Below are 19,243 nucleotides of genomic sequence, written 5' to 3'. Positions count from 1 at the left end.
GATGAGAGAGAAACATCGATTAGCTGCCTCCTGCATGACCCCCACTGGGCACTGAGCTTGTAACACAGGCATGTGCCCTGTCTGGGAATCGAACTGTGACCTCCTGGTTCATAGGTTGATGCTCAACCACCAAGCCACACTGGCCAGGCAAGACATAATTCTTAATTCTGTACATTATTTTTAGGACCTCGTCTTTGTGTTCTTCATGAAGATCAGGAACTAGTAGAAACTCATTCGGAGTAGATACTGTTGTTGATGGAGACTTGTTTCACTTTTTTCCTGTCTATGGTTAGGTAACTTAAATGACTTCCTTATATTTTACTAGGCTGGTAGTGAAGACATCCCCCCCCCCCCCCCCCCTACTTGATATGATTCTAGATTATTCCAGAGCTTTTAGAATTTGGGAGTGAGTTTATAATTTGTATGTGACTAGGTAAGTTAAAAGTTTTTTATTTCCATGACTGGCTTTGGTTTTGTGTTTGAAATGGTAGTGTTTTTAAATTGTTTTAAAATTTACTGTCATTTGGCCCTAGCCGGTTTGGCTCAGTGGATAAAGCGTTGGCCTACGGACTGAAGGGTCCTGGGTTTGATTCTGGTCAAGGGCACATGCCTGGGTTGCGGGCTGGATCCCCGGTAGGGGGTGTGCAGGAGACAGCCAATCAGTGATTCTCTCATCTCTCTCCCTCTCCCTTCCTCTTTGAAATCAATAAATAAAAATATATTTTAAAAAAATTATTGTCATTTGGCTGCAAATACCAATTTGTGTCTACCTGTGGTGAGAAGAACATGTGGTATGTAACTGTTCTTAAGAGCACTTTTTTCTGCTCTGAACCCTTAATCCTTTGCTGCTCTGTGGTGCTTCTGTGATGACACAGTGACACAGTGGATCTGGTGAGGTTACTTCATGTGGCAACAGGAAACTCTTCCTGTCCTGACCTGGGTAAAAATAGATCTGTGGGCCTTGTTCCTTTTGCTACTTTGGCACCTTCTCTCTGATTGAGTTTGTCATCTGTACTGAAGCCTCCCAAAGTGACAAGAACAAGGCTTTGTCTGGATTTCCCTACTGCTACTTGTCATCAGGCTAAGATAAAAGGTCTTTGTACCAAATAAAATATTTGTCAGGTTTTTAGAGTAGTTACCTGGATTGGTTTTCCAGATTCCGTTCTTGATTTTAATTTTCTGTGTTGTTTGACAGTTCAATTATTTTGGTGCTACTTTCTATAGTGCCTCGCTACTCAGTGTGCCTTTTCTCCTGTCAAGGCAGTTCTTTGTGCAAACAACTGTACTTGATGCTACAGGGCTATAGATAGATATGTGGTTCTTGACCTTGAAGGAGAGGAGATAGTGCAGCTGAGGAGACAATGCTAAGAGTGGCTCCAGTTAGCACTGGAGGTCAGTATATCAAAGTGGCTTAGCAAGGGAGCTGGTAGAGTTGTTCATTCCTGAGCCCTTAGACAGCCATGTAAGCACCACACAAAGATGATGATTTTTCAGTGTTCGGATTTGAAAAAGCACTGCCCTAGATGGCATGCTGGTGAAAGAGCCCTGGATCTGAGCAGGAAATGTGGTTTGAACTGGAGGGGCTGGTGTCCAAGGGGGTTCAGCATAGGTAGAAGGTGTGCTGGAAGATAGGAGGCTAGACAGTGTCAGGTGTAGAGGCTTGGAGGTGATGGTCTATCTGAGACGGGAAGAACAGATTCAAGTTGGAAGTGAGCAGGCAGACCTGTGAATGAGTGCCCATGAAAAGAATTTGTCCTTTAAATCAGTGGTGGAGCCATTGTGAAGGCTTTTTCCAGAAATGGTTTGATCTAAGTACTGTTTTAGGAAAATGAGAGTAGGCTTGGGCCTGCTGAGCAGGATCATAGACTTTATAGAAGAATAAGTCCTGTACTGGGTTTGCAGGCAGGATGGAGGTCTATTATTTTTGGTGCACTTCCTTCCTCTAGCAGGTAGTTGCAGTACTAGAAACAGTTGTGGGATAGGGTTTAATCTCTTTGTGGTCATGGCCATAATACTTGATGTGACCAGTGGCTATTGTCCATGTTACTGAGCTCACTTCAAGACCAGGTTGGGGATGGCACAGTCCAAGTTTCCTCTACATAATGAAAGACTGAGAATAAACTTCTAAAAGTTATCACTAATAATAGCACTCCACAAACTTTGAACTGTTGGCAAGCAAGCAGCAGTGTTTTCTGTCTTAGACGGCTGAATGTGTTGGGGTTTTTATTTTATTTTTTTGAGGCTTTGTCTGTCACTTAGTCACCCTCACACCCAGCTCCTTCCAGGTGGGGCTGGTGGGCTTAGCTTGCTGAAATCCTCCCGTTCACGGCTTGTTAACTAGGTCACATTTCTAGCACTGCACGCACTTGCTGCTGGTTTGCAGGGTTTGGGGCTGTAAATGTAGCTTTAGTTTTGCTGCGGGATGTTGATTGGATCTGTGTGGATGAGTGCACTTTCGTCTATGAGTACTGAGGGTCTGCGCCACTGGCTCCATTCTTGTTCTTCTGACTTTCCAAATTCATTTCATGGGTATACATGGGCTTTGCTGGGCACATTCCCAGATGGCTCTACCAACTGGGCCTCACTTTGGAGCTATGTCGGCTTCTCCTATCATGACCCGTTATCAAGGATTTTGCAATTTTCCAGTAAAATGATCTTGTCTATGTGTATTTCTCAACCCCCTGCCCCCACTTTCCTTTTTAAATTTCGTAATTAGTAGTATTTCTCTGAAATCTGTAATAAACAAATTTTTATTAACCATAGAGAAGTTTGGCTAATTTTTTTTTCTTCCTGATTTCCTTAGAAATCCTAAGTAATGCACTGAAGAGAGGAGAGATCATTGCAAAGCAGGGAGGAGGTAGGAAACGCTTAGTTTTGCTGTTTTGATTTTTAGAATAGGCTGTTATTACCAGGGATAGTAAAGTGTGGTGGTGAAAAGCATGGGCTCTAAAATAGACTGCCTGCGGGGGGAACCAGTTTCTGCCTACCTGTGTGACATTTGGCAAGTTACTGAACCTTCTAATTTTTGTACTGTAAAATGTGGATACAATAGTACCTACTACCTCATAGGATTGTTTTTGAAGAATAAATGAGTTAATACATGTAAAAGAGTATTTAAGTGCTATGTGAGCTGTGTTTGTCATTGTTATTATAATGTGCTTACATGCTTTGGGGGCTTTTTTGTTTTCAATACTATGAAATTATAAATTCCTGAAAGTATTCTATCTGATTGTAAAAATGTCACCTAATACATAAAATTGCTTAATAAAATATATGCATGTACTCATAACAACTCTGAAAATTATGGAGAAAGTAAATATCTGAAATTTCACTGCTCAGTGATGAATGCTGTAAACATTTTGAAATATATCCTCCCAGTAATACACTTTTTAAAATGCGTACTTAAAACTAAATGTACTATTTTCAGCCTGATTTGTCCTCATGGCTTTGAGTGTTTTGGCATTTCCTTGGTGACTCCACTTGCTAGCACTTTCTGTGGTGGGTTGATTCTAGAACTCATTTCTTCCCAGTTCTCTGCCACTGTTGGTGGTGATGGTGGTGGAGCGGGGGAGATTGTCCTCATTTCTGATGCTCATGGGCACGCCACCTCCCCTCTTGAAGTCTCTTGCCTTTTTTTTATAGTTTCTGAGAAATTTCTACTCTGAAAGTCTAATATTCTTAAAATTGTGCATATATTTTGCCACTTGGTGTTTTGTTATTCACCCAAGGAAACAGGTATGGAGAAGGAGCATGACTCATGCCAGGTCACGATGTTGTTCAGTTAGGGAATCAGTTATAGAAACTGCTAACTTTTCTGTTCTTAACTTACATCTTGTACTGGGCTGCAGGCTCAATTGCCCATTTTCAGAGGCAGGTGGTGATAGTGGTGGTGGTGGTGAAGCTTGAGTGAGAGGGCCCCACGAGCTCTGCTTGTGGTAAAGTAGAGGGCAGTGCCTTGGTGGTGGGAGTCAGATCCTCCTTGTTCAGAGTTGCAAGTGTCACAGGGTCACTGTGCACTGCTAACTGCTATCATGTGTCCAGCTGAACTGTGAGGTATGGATCCTAGGCCTCTTTCAGAATCCACTCTGTTCTGCTATAGGATTCTTTTCCTCCAAAGCCAGCAAGGTTACACACAAGTTGGTTGGCGATTTCTCTGATAGAGTAAGGTTCCCTGGAAGTGGTTGTCTGTGTTCATTTGTACACAGCAGGACCTATGATGGTGTTGGTATTTGCCTCTTCTTGCTTGTATGGCTATATTATAGCTTTTCTATGCTCTGGAGATGCTAAGGAAATGCAGCCAGATTGGCCACCAGCAGGGCCTCTTAAAGGGACAAGTTGGGAGAGGTTAAAGGTGGTGAGTGATTTTGAATTGTCACCATGTAATCCATTACACCGGGTGACCATCTGAGGGTGGGATTTCTGAGCCTCTCCTTGAGAGCATTTCTCAGTCTCTGGTGGTGGGAAAACTGCAGAGCTCTCAGGAATCGACAGCCATGTCTCAAAAAGATTGTCACAACTACTAGCACTTCCAAAGTAACATGGACAACATTGTCAATACAAATCTTCCAGGGTGGGTTTTTTCCTTTAAAAAAATTTTTTTAATGTAGATTTCAACCATGGCACAGAAGTAGGAAGAATGAAGTACTTATTCACTACCCAGCTTTAATAGTTGTCAACATTTGAGGGATAGCTAAATGATAAATTATTGCGGGGCTTAGTTTTTGAATTGTGGGTGAGCTAGTGAAGTACCCAGCCATCTGCACCCAGGTCACCCTGCTGACACAAGTCCTTGATATCTGCCTGTGTTTTGTGTCCCTCTTTCAGGTGGAGGTGGAGGCAGTGTCCCTGGGATCGAGAGGATGGGCCCTGGCATTGACCGCATTGGGGGTGCTGGCATGGAGCGCATGGGCGCAGGCCTGGGCCATGGCATGGATCGTGTGGGCTCTGAAATTGAGCGTATGGGCCTGGTCATGGACCGCATGGGCTCCGTCGAGCGCATGGGCTCTGGCATCGAGCGCATGGGCCCACTGGGCCTCGACCACATGGCCTCCAGCATCGAGCGCATGGGCCAGACCATGGAGCGCATTGGATCTGGCGTGGAGCGCATGGGTGCCGGCATGGGCTTTGGCCTGGAGCGCATGGCCGCACCCATTGATCGTGTGGGCCAGACCATTGAGCGCATGGGCTCTGGTGTGGAGCGTATGGGCCCTGCCATTGAGCGCATGGGCCTGAGCATGGATCGCATGGTGCCCGCAGGCATGGGGGCTGGCCTGGAGCGTATGGGCCCTGTGATGGATCGCATGGCCACCGGCCTGGAGCGCATGGGCGCCAACAACCTGGAGCGCATGGGCCTGGAGCGAATGGGCGCCAACAGTCTTGAGCGCATGGGCCTGGAGCGCATGGGTGCCAACAGCCTGGAGCGCATGGGTCCCGCCATGGGCCCGGCCCTGGGCGCTGGCATTGAGCGCATGGGCCTGGCCATGGGTGGCGGTGGCAGTGCCAGCTTTGACCGTGCCATCGAGATGGAGCGTGGCAACTTTGGAGGAAGCTTCGCAGGTTCCTTTGGTGGAGCTGGAGGCCATGCTCCTGGGGTGGCCAGAAAGGCCTGCCAGATATTTGTGAGAAATGTAAGTGGATCACCTGGAACCTCTCAATTCGTAGGCACAAAGGAAGGGGAGACAGGAAATCAGCAAGACCGAATGGTGGCCAGTAAGTCAGAGGTTATGTTCTCTTCAGAAAGGGAGCTGAGTAGCATCGAGGCCACCTTGTCACTGTTCTCAAGTTTGGTGCTGGTAGGATGAGGAGGGAATGTGACAGCTTACAATACTTTCCAGCAAGAATAGTGGGTTCTGTGAACACACTGGGCTTCCCTGAGTACTAGATGGAACAGTGAGATGAAGAACTGTAGTTTTCTGATCTCTTGGCTTGAAGAGTCACTAAACCTTGGCCTGACAGTACAGATGAAAAAATGGTTGGTTGTGAATTATCTGTACCAAATTGACTGCCTTTAGCTACTATTCAGTAGTTCTGTGGCCTGAATCACAGGCAGCTGTGCATTCTGCTCTCTAAATGATGTCCCCATGGACAGAAAAAGCTACAATGGAGTAAACTTGGTGTGCTAGTTTAAAACCTCATTCCAGACCAATTTGTTTTCTGTTGATTGTCTCAGTTGGGAGGTCAGCCAATTTCTCTGTGTAATAGCAAATCCTTTAAGTCACCCTCAGAGATAATGGGAATGTTTATACATTAGGATTTGGTTGAATCACTCATCAGTCTGTTCTTCCCCCCCCTACTTCTCCCCCCCCCCCAGCTCCCATTTGATTTTACATGGAAAATGCTAAAGGACAAATTCAACGAATGTGGTAAGTGTTTGAGAAATGCTTTCTAGATGCTTCCATATGTTGTGGCTTCAGAAATCATAGCTTGTTGATGATGCATTTAAGTTATGCAATGAACCTTCCATCCTAGTTTTAAAAGCCACTTTATTTACTCTAGAGGGCTGATGGGACTTGCCATTTTTCTGCCTATGCAAATATTCAAGCAGGTTGAGTTTCCTTGTATGTGTCAGACACTTTTCCCCTGTGTTTTCATATTACCCTTAATCTTTTTTTTGCCCTTTTACGGTTTTTGAAAGGAGATAGCATGGTCCCTGTTTTACAGATGATCAGGCAAAGTCACATTCTCAAGCTCATATGGCTTCTAAGAACAGACCTAAATAAAATGAACACATTTGAGACAAGGTCTCTTTCTACCATAGAACCTACTTGAGTTGTGCTTCAAAGAGCACTTGCCCAGCAGGTCCTGTGAGAGTGGTATTGCCAGGCTCTGGGTATTGCAGTAGCTTATATGTGAGTGAAGCTGAAGGTCTGTGATTGTGGCACACCAGGCAACCATTCTGGTAGGCTCACTTTTTGGCTGAAAGTAAGTTAAGTTGTCTCTGAGTGACCCCCACCCCCCACCCTACCTGTCCCTCACCCCCACCACTTCTGTTTGTGTGTGTGTGTTTTATTTTTTAATCCTCACCTGAGGTGTTGAGAGAGAAACATCTATCGGTTGCCTCCCATATATGTGCCCTGACCAAGAATTAAACCTGCCACCTTTTGGGTGTATGGGATGATGCTTCAACAAACGAGCCATTTGGTTGGGGCAACTTCTGTTCTTTTAACCATGTAAAATGGAGGCCTAGCCCTAAGCCAGAGTCTAGGTGGCTTGCTAGATCAAAGCTTCCTCAGTGTTCTCATTTCCTGTTTCAGTAGTGGCTCATATTTCACCATGGTGCTGCTCTCCTTGTTCTCTGGGGTTAGCTATTGAGCCATAGCCTTCCTTCTTGCCCTCTGTCTCTACTCTTCAGCTTCCACATTGTAGTAGATGTTCTGAAAAGTCAGATTGGATCATGCAATTCCCCCTGGCCTCATATCTGGAAGTGACCCTGGGCTGACAAGAGAAAAGTTCACTCTCACAAGCCCCTGTACAGCTTGGTTCCTTCCTCTTTCATCTCTTCTCCCTCCTGTCTCTGAATCCTGTGTTACAAGTGCTGTTCTCCAGAAGTGCTCTATTGAGAGCTGTTATCAGCAAGTCCTCTGGTGAACTTAAACTCTGTTTCAGAACTTTCCCAGGAGAAGCCCTCCAGGATGTTGACCCTTTCTCAGTTAATGGCTCTAGAGTTGTGGTCTCCTAGCACTGGCTACACTGTCATGTCCTTGGCAGTCTCTGAAGTAGAGCCCTGTGTTTCTATGGTTTTTCTCCTGTGCACTTGTTTTCACAGTGCTTGACACATACCTGGATGCTTAATCAGTGCTTGAATGAATGAGTATGTGAAAACTGCTAATTATTACACAGCTTATATTTGGATAGTGCAAAAGTATCCATCATATTGGTGATGGCTTTGTAAATGTGGTGATTCAGTGTAGTGAAAAACGAAGACTCTGTAAAATTTGCTTATAAATTTGGCTTCACGGCCTCCCCTTTTTTTGGCTAACTCTTCAGAGTGTAAAGACCTGCATTTGAAGCTGTCGTGGGGCTGATCAGGTTTTTTCCTGTTGGCAGAAGAATGGGAATTGGGCTGAGGGCTATAGTAGTTGGGTCCCAGCCACTGTGTTCTGGGCATTCATGCACCAGGGGTGGGGAGTATACTCTCCCTTTTGACTCAGACCACCGAAATTCACAGGTGATTTGGACTGAGTGGAGCCCACACTGAGGCTGAAATCTGGTTTGCCTGATGAGTTGTGGTGTTTTTTTCCCTCCCTGTGCCCAGGCCACGTGCTGTATGCAGACATCAAGATGGAGAATGGGAAGTCCAAGGGGTGCGGTGTGGTTAAGTTTGAGTCTCCAGAGGTGGCTGAGAGAGCCTGCCGGATGATGAATGGGATGAAGCTGAGTGGCCGAGAGATTGATGTTCGAATCGATAGAAATGCTTAAGCAGTTGCCTTTTTTAAACATCGATACCAGACCTCTGAATTTGTATTTTTTCTTGTTAACCATTTTAATTTGTTGGCTGGATGTATAAAGATGTTTAAAAAATTCAGTTGCTTTTTGGGGTAATTTGAATTACTTTTTTAATGACTGGGGTTCCATTTGACTGTTTGCATTGAGATTGCAATGTGCACAATTTTTTTTGTAGTTGTGGCATCTTGTTGACATCAAATATGACTTTGATAATAAATACCAGTTCCTGAAAGCTGCTTGCTTTTGTGTGTGTGTGTGTTGTGGGGCCACCACCCGATATTTGGGGAGCAGGAACCACTCAGTCTCCTTTCTACCTTTGGAGCTGTGAACACCAGGAGTCTCATCCCCATTCTTGCTTGTCTGTGAACTCTGCCCCTTTAGGAACTAACTATGGAAACTTTATCCTGAGTGGATTTTAAATCCCTTGTGTTGGTAATGGAGACTTGGCTGTTAACTGTCCTGTCTCCCTTCTGTGCAGTTTCTTGAAGGGTTACAGGCATTACATTGGGTTCATTTCCAGTTCAGCTTTTGTCTTAGTCTGCTCTGGCTGCTATAACAAAAATACCATAAGCTGGGTGGTTTATAAACAACAAATTGATTTCTCACAATCTGGAGGCTCAGAAGTCCAAGATTAAAATGCCAGCAATCTCAGTGTCTGGTGAGAGAACCAGATCCTTCTGTTACCTCACATGGTAGAATGGACAAAAGAGCTTTCTTAGGGATAGTAGAGCTAATTGCCTCTCAAATTGGGCATTAGGATTTGGAGAGGGGGGTGGGGACCAAATATTCAGTTCATAATAGCTTTCTTTACTAAAACACTAAGCAGGGTGTGAGTTTCTGAGCATGTTTAGTCCCATAGAGGTTCAGGCTGAACTTAATACCTGGGCTGTATCAGAACTGGGTCCCCCTGCCCTAGCTGGTTTGGCTCAGTAGATAGGGTGTCGGCCTGCAGGCTGAAGGGTCCCAGATTTGATTCCAGCCAAGGGCACATGCCTGGGTTGCGGGCTCAATCTCTAGTGTGGGACCTGCAGGAGGCAGCCGATCCATGATTCTCTCTCATTGATGTTTCCATCTCTCTCTCCCTCTCCTTTCCTCTCGTGAATTCAATAAAAATATATTAAAACAAAAACAAAACTGGGCTACCACCACCAAAATGTGACCTTGTACATGGGTCCACTTGGGCTAGACAGCTGCTTGCAGCCTGTAAGGAGCAGCAGTTGCTGCTTGTCCTGTCTGCATGTGGAGGGGCAGTGTTGGATGTGTCCTGCCTGACTCCCTCTCAATCATGATTGGCAGCTGACAGGGCTCTGTCACAGGAATTCAAACCTTGAAGTCTATCAGGTTACTAGTTTCCTTGCCACCTTCTCCCCACCATACTTTTCTCCTGAGAACATGAAGGAGGGGGTCGGCCCCACAGACCCCTGAGTGTTTGATCATGTCTCTACACTGTGTGCCTGTCAGGTGGGAAAGAAAAAACAAGAAGCAGTGATCACTTTAAAGAAAGGCTTTATGTGGTCCATGTACATGGTCAGGTGTGAGCCTTGGCAGTTCTGTGGCCTCTAAGCTGGGATCCAGGATTCCTGGGTTAGTGGGTGGTTGTCCTGGGTCCCCACACCTGCAGGCTTTATTGTCCTCGGGGAAATGGTTGGCTTTCTAGAGGGTCTACAGAGGAGGAAGGGTGACTTCCAGTGATGACTCATAAGTATCTCCTGGGGAAGTAGGGTGGGGGCTTACCCCTTCCTAAGATGCTGTGGTCCCCGCCAACCCGACCAGAACATCTACATACCCTAGAAGCCAACGTCATCATACACCTCCGTTTCCCTGGTGGAGAGTACAGTTGGATTAGCAGAGACAGAAGTTACCCCTGGGCCCATCAACACCCACCCCACCCCCAATCACAGCAGCACTCACAAGGGCAGCAGTGCAGTTCTGGGCACATAGCCATCTGCAGAAAGAGCAGGGATGGGTGAATTCTTGGTCTGGCAGTGTAGGGCCCGTCTCCCCAGTCTGCCAGCCCAGCTTACTCACACTTGCCCTTGGTGTCCCGGCACAGCATCTCCTCCTTGTTGGTGAACTCAATCACCTCCAGGATCTCCCCACGTCGGATCCCCAGGTGCTTCCCACCCCCACGCCGTGTCTTGGCATTGGGGTCAATCATCATCTTTGTCTGAATCACGATCTCCCCCTCAAACTGGGGAGGGGCATGTTAGAGCTTTGGCTGTGCTGACCCCCCCCCCTCCCCCAACCCCAGGGGCCTTGGGCAACTGGACTGACCCCAGCCCTCCCAGGGCTCTTGCCACACCTTGAACTTCTTCCGGAACTCCCTCTCAGCTTTCTCCGCCTTCCGGATTTTCTTCAGGGCCTTAGGGTCCACAGGCAACAACTGCTGTGGCTGAGGTGCCTTTTCTTTCCTGGGTCACTCAAGGAATTAGGTGCTTATGAGCACCTCAGGGGTCCCCTTCCACAGCTATCCCAGAGCTCGGCCCCTCCCTGCTTTGCCCTGTGGTACCTGAGCTCAGGGTCTTGTGGTGGCTTCCTGGGGGGTTGCTGGATAGATGGCACTTCATCTGGGGGCAGTCAGAACACCATATTAGGACAGGGACCATCAGCTTGGCCTCTCTTGACCTTGGTTGCTTGATCTTGAGTGAGCCTTCCCTCTGTCAGCTTTCAAGACATTCCCCCTTATTCATGTCATTTCCAACTTGCTGATGAGGAAACAAAGGCTCTGGGAGGTAAAGTAACTGCCTAAGTTCACCCAGATGGTGAGTGGTAGAGAGACAGGATTTATAAGTTTCTGAGGCCATTTCATGTCTGGTGCCTAGAGCAGATTGGGTTGTGGGAATTAGGAAATTTAGGTTAAAAATGAGGCAAAAGCATTTCCTGGAGGCAAATTAAGCCTCTAAGAAGGGGCCAAAGGAGTGCGGTTCTTGGACTGGCCTGGCTAATGATGAGACTAGACCAGTGGTCAGCAAACTCATTAGTCAACAGAGCCAAATATCAACAGTACAACGATTGAAATTTCTTTTGAGAGCCAAATTTTTTAAAGTTAAACTATATAGGTAGGTACATTGTTATTAACTTAATTAGGGTACTCCTAAGCCGGCCTTTGCTAAAAACATCCTCAATCTGATTGAGGTACGTTCGCTGAGGTCGACCCCTTCCAACTCTCCCATCCACACTTGTCTTGTATACTTGTTTCAGATAGACGAGTGTGGATGGGAGAGTTGGAAGGGGTCGACCTCAGCGAATGTACCTCAAAACAATGTACCTCCCCCGCGCTGCGTATCCCGCGGCCTGCCTGCACCACGTCTCCCATCACCGGACCGACACCCCCCACTTCTAACGCCACTTCTTCAAAATAGACTCGCCCAGGCTGAAAACCGACTTCTGCGCATGGGCCACGAAGTTACAATCGCACTGTACGTGCGCGCCCGCACGTACTATTTTGTGGAAGAGCCACACTCAAGGGGCCAAAGAGCCGCATGTGGCTCGCGAGCCAGGGTTTGCCGACCACTGGACTAGACTATGAAGGGTCTCCCAGGGTGGGGCAGACTTCCTGGCAAGTGACCAGCCTTCCCGGTAGGAGGCTGTTGGTCATGGAATTGGCTTACAGTGAGAGCCTCATGAACAGGAGAATGAAGGCTCAAGCAGAGCACTGAGAGGGTATTTGCTTGGTGGTCTTGCCCCTTCAGGCATTGAGCTTGCCTCCAGCCTCCACCTGATGCTCAGTTGATGGTGCCATCCCACCCAAAATACTCCCTCCAGCTGCTCCTATTTCTTCCAAAGGCTGCCCAGACCAGGAATGGTCACCCAATGGGTGCAGTCTACAAACCCATTGTAGCAGTAGAGTACACCACTGAACACTGGGGTGTGGGATGGACCTGGTGTACCTGTGACCCAAGCTTGGCAATGTGACCCCAAGCAGGTCCTATGGGGAAAGGCAGGCTCCTGTTTAGATCCTGGGGAAAAGGTGGGCCTGACCTTCAGCTGTGTGAAGATGTGGAGCAGCTATTGCTCTGGGTGGTTGGAGTTGGGGAAGAGGAAGGTGTGGGCCATGCCTGCAAGGCTGCTGGAAGTGGAGTGGCCACAGTCATTCCCTTTCCATGTCCATGTCCCCAACAGTGACCCCTCAGAGCCTAGCCACAGAGCCACATTTAGAGCAGAAGCAGGAGGGGCCCTGTCAGAAAGCTCTACTAACTGCTAACAGAGGGCTTTTGTAAGCAGCCCCTGGAGAAAGCTCAGAAGTAGCCACAGAAGCAGCAGATCTGGGTGGGAGGTACTAATGGGGAGGGAGAGGTAGCATCCTAAAGACACCCCTGATGGAAGGTTCCCCCACCGGAGGCAAGGCCTTCCAAAGCCAGGGCAGGGAAGCAGTCTGGAAGCAGGGGACCTGAACTTGTGTGTACTGGCTGTGTAAGCGCAACAAGATACTTCTCAGATCCTCAAGCTTCCACATGTGTAAAGTGGGCATGATATTGCCTTGGGTAGGGGTCTGTGCAGATTCAGTGACACACATGTAAAGTGCTTATGTGGAAGCACTTTTTGTTTTCGTTCAGCGTTGGTGAAGGCATTAAACCTGGTGCTGGGCCGGAGGTGTGGGCCTGCTAGGCTAGCATCCTCTCCAGGAGCAGACTCGGAAGGGAGAGAGAAGGGGCCTTTGGAACCCAGAGCACTCAGAGAGAGGTGTCAGGGATATACCCTGTGTCCAGGCCCAAGTCCTCAGGCACCTCCAACACAATAGATCTATGAGGGACCTTGACACCTTTCTTTTACCCGATTCAGGGAAGGCTTCACTCTACAACTAGGCCCAAGGCAAGCTCCCTCACTCCCTCTCGCTCCTGTGTAATACACTGCCAAGTCCTCTTGCCGCTTTTTACCCGACTCTTCCACTTTCATCTGGGCCACCCCTCTGCCCTGACTACATCATGTTCACTGGTTCTTGGCCTCTATGCTGCCCTTCACTATGCTGTGCTGTCCATCAGGAACTGGTGTGACCTTTCTGAAAGGCCCCTACTCCTCCCTGCTTTCTCCCCTGCATTGTCAGGGAACAGAATGGCTGAAAATGCCCTTGCAGCAGATAGGTCCCAGGTGCCCAGGCTGGCTGTGTCCAGCCCCGCTGCCAACAAACCTTTGCCCTTGGTGCTGGGGCTGGAGTCTGTCAGGTCCACATCATCGTACAGCTCGTAGATCTCCTCTTGGTCCCTGCAGGGATACCTGAGATAAGGGCCTCTTCAGGCCCATTACTGGCACCTGTGTCCCCTTAGTCTCCACACTCACTTCAGGATAGCCTTAGGCTGTCTGGCCTGGAAGTGGATTCCAGCAGAAGAGCAGGTCTTCTGTAGAGCTGTGGAAAGAGGAGAGCAGGAAGGAGGCAGGCATGGCCAGGGAGCCTCTGCCCCCCTCCTTTCAGCCTGGGGTGCCCGACTCACTGGTGATTGCTGCTGAGGGTCTCTGAAAGCTCTGGACATCCTTGAGGCCTGGGGGCAGCGGGGGTTTGGCTGGCGGAGGTCCCAGGCTGCTGACTGGAGGCAGAGGCCTCTGCCGTGGTGGGTGGCCGGGTTTGAGGCCCAGCCTTGACCCTCCACCATGAGTGAGAACTCCTGACTTCTTTTGCCTTGCTCCAAACCCTGGGCTGAGTGGGAATCTGGGGCCGGAGCCCGCAACAGCCATGGGCAGGGAGCTCTCCGAAACAGAGCCAGGCAGTGGGGGCTTTCTAGAGGGATCCCCAAAGAACTCTGCCTGCCGGGGCTTCTTGGACAGAGCATCGGTTTCAGGCTGTGAAAACTTGCGGGGGGTCCCCTGGCCCTCCGATTGTGGAAACTTCCTGCGGCATAAGCTGACCTCAGGCTCTGAGGACGTCCTGGGGAGGCTGCTCAGCTTGGGCTTTGGGGGCTTAGAAAGTGCTTTGAATTCAGACTGCTGTGGCCTCTTGGGAAACACACAGACCTCAGGCTCTGAGGATGTCCTGGTGAGGTCACCAGACTCAAGCTGCAGGGCCTTCCTGGGGAGGTTACTCAGCTGAGGTGGTGGGGTCTTTTTTGGGAAGGCACTGAAGTCAGGCTGTGAAAAGTTGGGGTGGGGCTCACTGGGCTCAGGCTTCCAGGGGGGCATCTGAGGCTGCTGGGGCTTTCTGAACTCAAGGGGTGGGGGCTTCTTTGGAATGTTACTGAACTCGGGCTGTGAGGCCGTCAGGATAGCCTCATTGGACTCAGGCTGCCAGAACTTTCTGGGGAATGTACTGAGTTTGGGTTCTGTGGGAGGCCTGATGGGGTTGCTCAGGTCAGGCTGCTGGGGCTTCTGGGCAATTGCACTGGGCTCCAGCTGTAAGGCCTTCTGAGGGGCCTCACTGACCTCAGGCTGCAGGGGCTTCCTGGGGAGCACAGTGGCCTCGAGCTCTGGGAACTTCTTGTGGAGTTCACTGAACTCAGATTTGGAGGGCTTCTTGGGCAGATGAGTGAACTTGGGCTGTGGGGGCTTCCTGGGCACTGCAATGAACTCGGGCTGTGGGGGCTTCCTAGGCAGATCAGTGAACTCAGGTGGTGAGGGCTTCTTAGAGTGCTCACTGGGCTCAGGCTGTGGGAACTTCTTGAGGAGTTTCTTGAACTCAGGCTTTGGAGATTTGAGGGGGAGTTCACTGGTCTCAGGCTGAGAGGCCTGGAATTTTGCTTGAAGGCTCCGGAAGTCCTGATGGCTCCCCTAGGGGACACAGTCAGTCAGGGACTGGTACACACAGGAGTTGTGTAAAGACCAACATGGAGAAACGTGAACATGGTGACAGACACACACCACCCCTTCCTTGTTCTTTTACCCCCATGTCTCCAGTTCCTTCTGTTTTAATTGCAAATTACATCCGGAATCCAACCACTTCTCACTGTCTGCAGCACTGTTACCCATTAGATCAGCGGTTCTCAACCTGTGGGTCACGACCCCTTTGGAGGTCGAACGACCCTTTCACAGGGGTTGCCTAAGACCATCCTGCATATCAGATATTTACATTACGATTCATAACAGTAGCAAAATTACAGTTATGAAGTAGCAACAAAAATAATTTTATGGTTGGGTCGCAACATGAGGAACTGTGTTTAAAGGGCCAGAGGGTTGAGAACCACTGCATTAGATGTACCTTCCCATTGCCTCCTCCCTGGACTCCTGCCCACCTTCCATCTCTGATTAGTATCCCCACAGCAGCCAGAGGGAGCCTGTTAACCCTGAGTCTCCAACCTGCATGATTTTTCTTTTAGTACCCGACATCATGTATCATATTTATGTCACTTAGGTTTATTTTTTCCTTTTTCTTTTGTTTTTTGTACTTATATTGTTTTTTAAATGCAGTGACTTGGCTAATTTCATTGCTGTCTTCCCAGTGCCTGGCACACAGTAGGTGCTCAGTAAATATTTGTTGAAATAAAGAACATAGAGGCCACAAAGTCTGGCATATACTCAGTCACATCCAGTGACTCACATAGATGGATGCAGAGATACTTGGGAACCTGGAGGCAAATGTGGTGCAGGGTTTCTCACAGTCCCAGATCCCATAGTGATGGTCGGGGACACTCAGTCAATAATGCCATGAGAAATGGTAGGCAGAACCCCCCCCCCCCCCCCCCCCAAGCACGGTCAGGCACTGTGTCATCTATGGCACACACAGTCTGTCCTAGGTATAGTGCTGATCATCCATACCATTGGTTATACACAGACAGATACACAAACTAGACCAGGCCTGCTCTAATGACAAGTCCCACAAAGGCGGCCCTGCCACAGGCTCCCCGAAACCTGGAATCACCTGGGGTCAAGAAGATTGGGGGAAGGAAGGGAAGGTCAGAAAAGCATGGCCTCTCCACCTGGTTATGCTTCACTTTCCTATTCAGAGAATGTGAGAAAAGGCCACTACTCTGGCTTGAAAGGCCCCTACCTGGTGAGTTGGAGCAAGGGCTCCCAGTTGACCCACAGGGCCAGGTCACGCCTTGGGTGACTGATTGGGTGGGGGCAAGCAGCAGGTGCCTGACCCACTTTGTCACCCACTGGAAACGCCTGTGCTTACCCTGGGTGTGCTCACCTACCTCTCCATTCCCAGGTTGCTGTTCCTGCTGACCCGAGGGGAAGGGAGTTAGTTGTCTGAGCAGTCCCACTAGTCCCCCTATAATTGTAGTCATAACCTGGGCCCCTTGGAGCTTGGACTGTGTGTCCTGGCTGCTTCACATCTCTGGGCCTTTGTGTTGGTTATTCCTGTTTCCCAAGTGGCTTTTCTCTGCCACTGTATTCTTGGAATATGCCCCCCAATTCTCACCCATGGCACCCCTTGCCTCCAACCAGTGGGGGGGCTCTCCCAGGGCTTGCGGACTCACTTACCATGGCGGCAGGCAGGTGATGGGTTACGGTGAGAGTGGGAACTGAACTGGGCCTGTGGCTTTCAGGAAGTGACTGTGGCTTCTGCTCCACAGGCCCCATGAGTGGAGGGGGCAGAGGAGGAAGGAAAGGAGGCGGGGACAGCCCGGGCTTGTCTCCAGATCCTTCCTGTCTAGCACGTCTTGAGTTCCTGACCTGCCTGCTACTGTCTCTGCATTTCATGCATTGGGGGTCAGCACATTCACAACACAGTCACCAGTTTCTTGGCTCTCTTTGTGCCTCTCCCCCTCAGTCCCACCACATGCCCTGCTAACCTCTGGGCTCCAGGGAGGACTTGGTGCTAGACCTCCTGCCAGCAGAGACAGGCGAAGGCCAATTTCAGACAGAGCCTCCATGGGAGGGGGCGTTCTCAATGGAGAGGGGGCACAGTCTGCTCTGGGCCGGAGACCAAGGAGTCGAGTGAGTGTGATGGGTGAGGCCTTTTTAAAAAATATATTTGTATTGATTTCAGAGAGGAAGGGAGAGAGAGAGATAGAAACATCAATGATCAGAGAGAATCATTGATCGGTTGCCTCCTGCATGCCCCCTACTGGGGATTGAGCCCACAACCCAGGCATGTGCCCTTGACAGGAATCAAACCCAGAACCCTTCAGTCCACAGGCCGACACTCTACCCACTGAGCCAAACTGGCTAGGGCAGGTGAAGCCTTTTTGCTCATTACCTCACCTGCCTTCCTCATGTTAACACTTCTCTGTGGTCCAATTCCCAGTTTTGAGCAAGACTTCCCTGTTGCAGGGGCAAATAGTACATGGGCCATGGATGGCCCACTGAGATGGCGATTTGAAGGTGAATAGGTGGGTAGTATCAAAGGTTTTGGCCCTGGGGAGGGGGTCCGAGGACACCCCAGGTTCCCAGTGGACTAAGGATGTGAAGAAAATCAAGACAGACAGCTTGGAGGCCAAGGAAGATGGGGTAAAGGTAGTGGGCAAGACCAGTGCAGTTAGGATGTGGGGCCCAGCCAGATAAGGTCCCCTGGAGGTCAGTTCATTGGGGGAGTGCAGAGCCCTGGTTCTGTTTGGCCATGCATTGGGGTTGTTTGAGGAATTTACAAAGAAAGACATAGAAGCACCCAGAAATTCTGACTTAATTGGTTTGGGTGTGGCCACACCTAGACACTTGCTGAGGGTTCTAATATGCAGCTAATTGAGAAACACCGGTGCCCATCAGTCACCTGCCATCTGTCCCCATTATTAAAATGCAGGGTCTGCTTCCAGTCAGTGGTGAGGCCTCAGTATCCGCAACATCCCAGGTAATGCCCATGCTGCTAGTTTACAGATCACACCTGGCAGGTGATCCTATAAGTTTCCAAAAGGATCCAGAAAGATTTAGTTGAGACAGGGAAGGAGGCTCTTTCTGTCTTAAGGACTTGCATTCCCAGCAGGAGCCCTTCTTTTGCCTACCCTGCCATGAAGGCCACAGGGAGCACATCTGGAAATGACTGCCTATTTGTATGTCTGCTTTAAGGGTACAGCCTGAGGATTCTGGAACTTGGCCTGTGCATTCTCAGTCACATTTCCAGATGTGGGTCCCCCTCTGAACAGGGGTCCCAGGAGGCCAGGGATGATGAGATTTAGGTCCTCTCTGGGTCTCCAGGACCAGCCACCACCTCACAGGTTTGGTGAGAAGGAAAGGATGAAAGAAAGAACAGGGATGACTGGCTGAGAGCATATAAGGTAAGCTGAAGGATTTAATGAATGACAGCCAGTGATTCCCCAGGCTCTGGGAAGACTCCTGGGTGTGTGGACAGCCTCAGCACAGAATTCTAGAGGGTCCCTCCCTGGCTGAGACTCTGGGGGGAGCCCACAGGCTCCTGGCACAGTCCCCAGAGGGCACATGACCCCCAGTCCTCTTTGTATGTTTGGCACCTTTCTGGAGGCACAAAGCCTTAAACGTGGACCTGCAGCTACAGCTGGAGCTGGGGAACCAAAAGCCAGAAGTGAGCCTGAACCGGCGTCTGCCTTGGGAAATGGGTGTTGGTGGGGGTTTGTCAGGCAAGTGTGTGGAACACTGAGGGCCAGGGAGGTGAGCTGGGGTTCTGAGAGTGCGTGGGGAATTGAAGCTGGTGCACCCAGGCCCTGTGCAAGAGCCAGGAGCAGTGCACCTGCCTTCCCTAATGTGGGTGGGTGGTGGGGGGTTGGGGGTTGGCAGCTGGTGCAGCCACTTAGAGGAATGAGCACGTGGGTGGTGGGTCCTGAGGCAACAAGAAGTCAGGAGCCCCAGATGGGGGGTGCTCAGCTCAGGTCAGGAACTTTACCTCCCCTTCCCCAGCTGAGGGGGCACCCACCAGTGACACCAGCAACGGAACTGGTGCTGGACAACTGCCAGGCGGTGGATGGACACTTGGGAGTGGCTCAGCCTGTTCAACATGAACCTGCAGTCTCTGGCCCACCTG

General features: G+C 49.5%; 2 protein-coding genes across 10 annotated transcripts in view; one reads left to right on the top strand and one right to left on the bottom strand.

The window, feature by feature from the left end:
* HNRNPM (heterogeneous nuclear ribonucleoprotein M) overlaps positions 1 to 8,681 on the top strand; it is a 48,231-nt gene extending 39,550 nt beyond the window's left edge. For 4 of the 6 annotated variants that reach the window (XM_070416655.1, XM_070416653.1, XM_070416650.1 and 1 more), the window contains 4 exons: positions 2,804 to 2,857; positions 4,825 to 5,627; positions 6,311 to 6,362; positions 8,255 to 8,681. In XM_070416655.1, the coding sequence (XP_070272756.1) occupies positions 2,804 to 2,857; positions 4,825 to 5,627; positions 6,311 to 6,362; positions 8,255 to 8,418 (1,073 nt within the window). In that variant the 3' untranslated portion in view covers positions 8,419 to 8,681. The remainder of the gene's footprint in view (positions 1 to 2,803; positions 2,858 to 4,824; positions 5,628 to 6,310; positions 6,363 to 8,254) is intronic. The other 2 variants (XM_070416651.1, XM_070416652.1) reach the window with 1 other exon arrangement.
* Positions 8,682 to 9,940: 1,259 nt separating this feature from the next.
* On the bottom strand, positions 9,941 to 18,956 carry PRAM1 (PML-RARA regulated adaptor molecule 1). Of its 4 annotated transcripts, XM_070416647.1 has the most exons (10): positions 16,795 to 18,956; positions 13,875 to 15,141; positions 13,723 to 13,789; positions 13,574 to 13,647; positions 10,955 to 11,012; positions 10,748 to 10,856; positions 10,474 to 10,636; positions 10,357 to 10,390; positions 10,232 to 10,266; positions 9,941 to 10,107 (listed from the first exon to the last, which is right to left on the bottom strand). In XM_070416647.1, the coding sequence occupies exons 1-9, from the start codon at positions 17,011 to 17,013 to the stop codon at positions 10,233 to 10,235; spliced, it is 2,025 nt and encodes a 674-aa protein (XP_070272748.1). In that variant the 5' UTR covers positions 17,014 to 18,956; the 3' UTR covers positions 9,941 to 10,107; position 10,232. The 4 variants fall into 4 exon arrangements, 3 of the variants coding, with proteins under 3 accessions (XP_070272748.1, XP_070272750.1, XP_070272749.1); XR_011471588.1 differs by lacking the exons at positions 9,941 to 10,107; positions 10,232 to 10,266; positions 10,357 to 10,390 and having other exon boundaries at positions 10,551 to 10,636; positions 10,748 to 10,864; XM_070416648.1 differs by lacking the exons at positions 9,941 to 10,107; positions 10,232 to 10,266; positions 10,357 to 10,390; positions 10,474 to 10,636 and having other exon boundaries at positions 10,723 to 10,864.
* Positions 18,957 to 19,243: the final 287 nt, after the last annotated feature.

Source organism: Myotis yumanensis, unplaced genomic scaffold (genome assembly GCF_028538775.1).
Source record: "Myotis yumanensis isolate MYYU_CA2020_CCGP unplaced genomic scaffold, mMyoYum1.0.hap1 SCAF_5, whole genome shotgun sequence".
Taxonomy (NCBI): domain Eukaryota; kingdom Metazoa; phylum Chordata; class Mammalia; order Chiroptera; family Vespertilionidae; genus Myotis; species Myotis yumanensis.
Note: the sequence above shows the minus strand (reverse complement) of the source record. Positions and strands in the feature narration are given on the sequence as shown.

Bases quoted from the DNA above. Each gene is read 5' to 3' on its own strand.
- PRAM1 (XM_070416647.1), bottom strand. From the start codon at position 17,013: ATGAAATGCAGAGACAGTAGCAGGCAGGTCAGGAACTCAAGACGTGCT. The intron at 11,013-13,573 runs GTTTGTTGGCAG...GACTGCCCCCAG, and splicing joins CCCCAGCACCAAGGGCAAAG to ATGAAGTGCCATCTATCCAG. The intron at 10,391-10,473 runs GTGAGTAAGCTG...CTCTTTCTGCAG, and splicing joins CCGGGACACCAAGGGCAAGT to ATGGCTATGTGCCCAGAACT.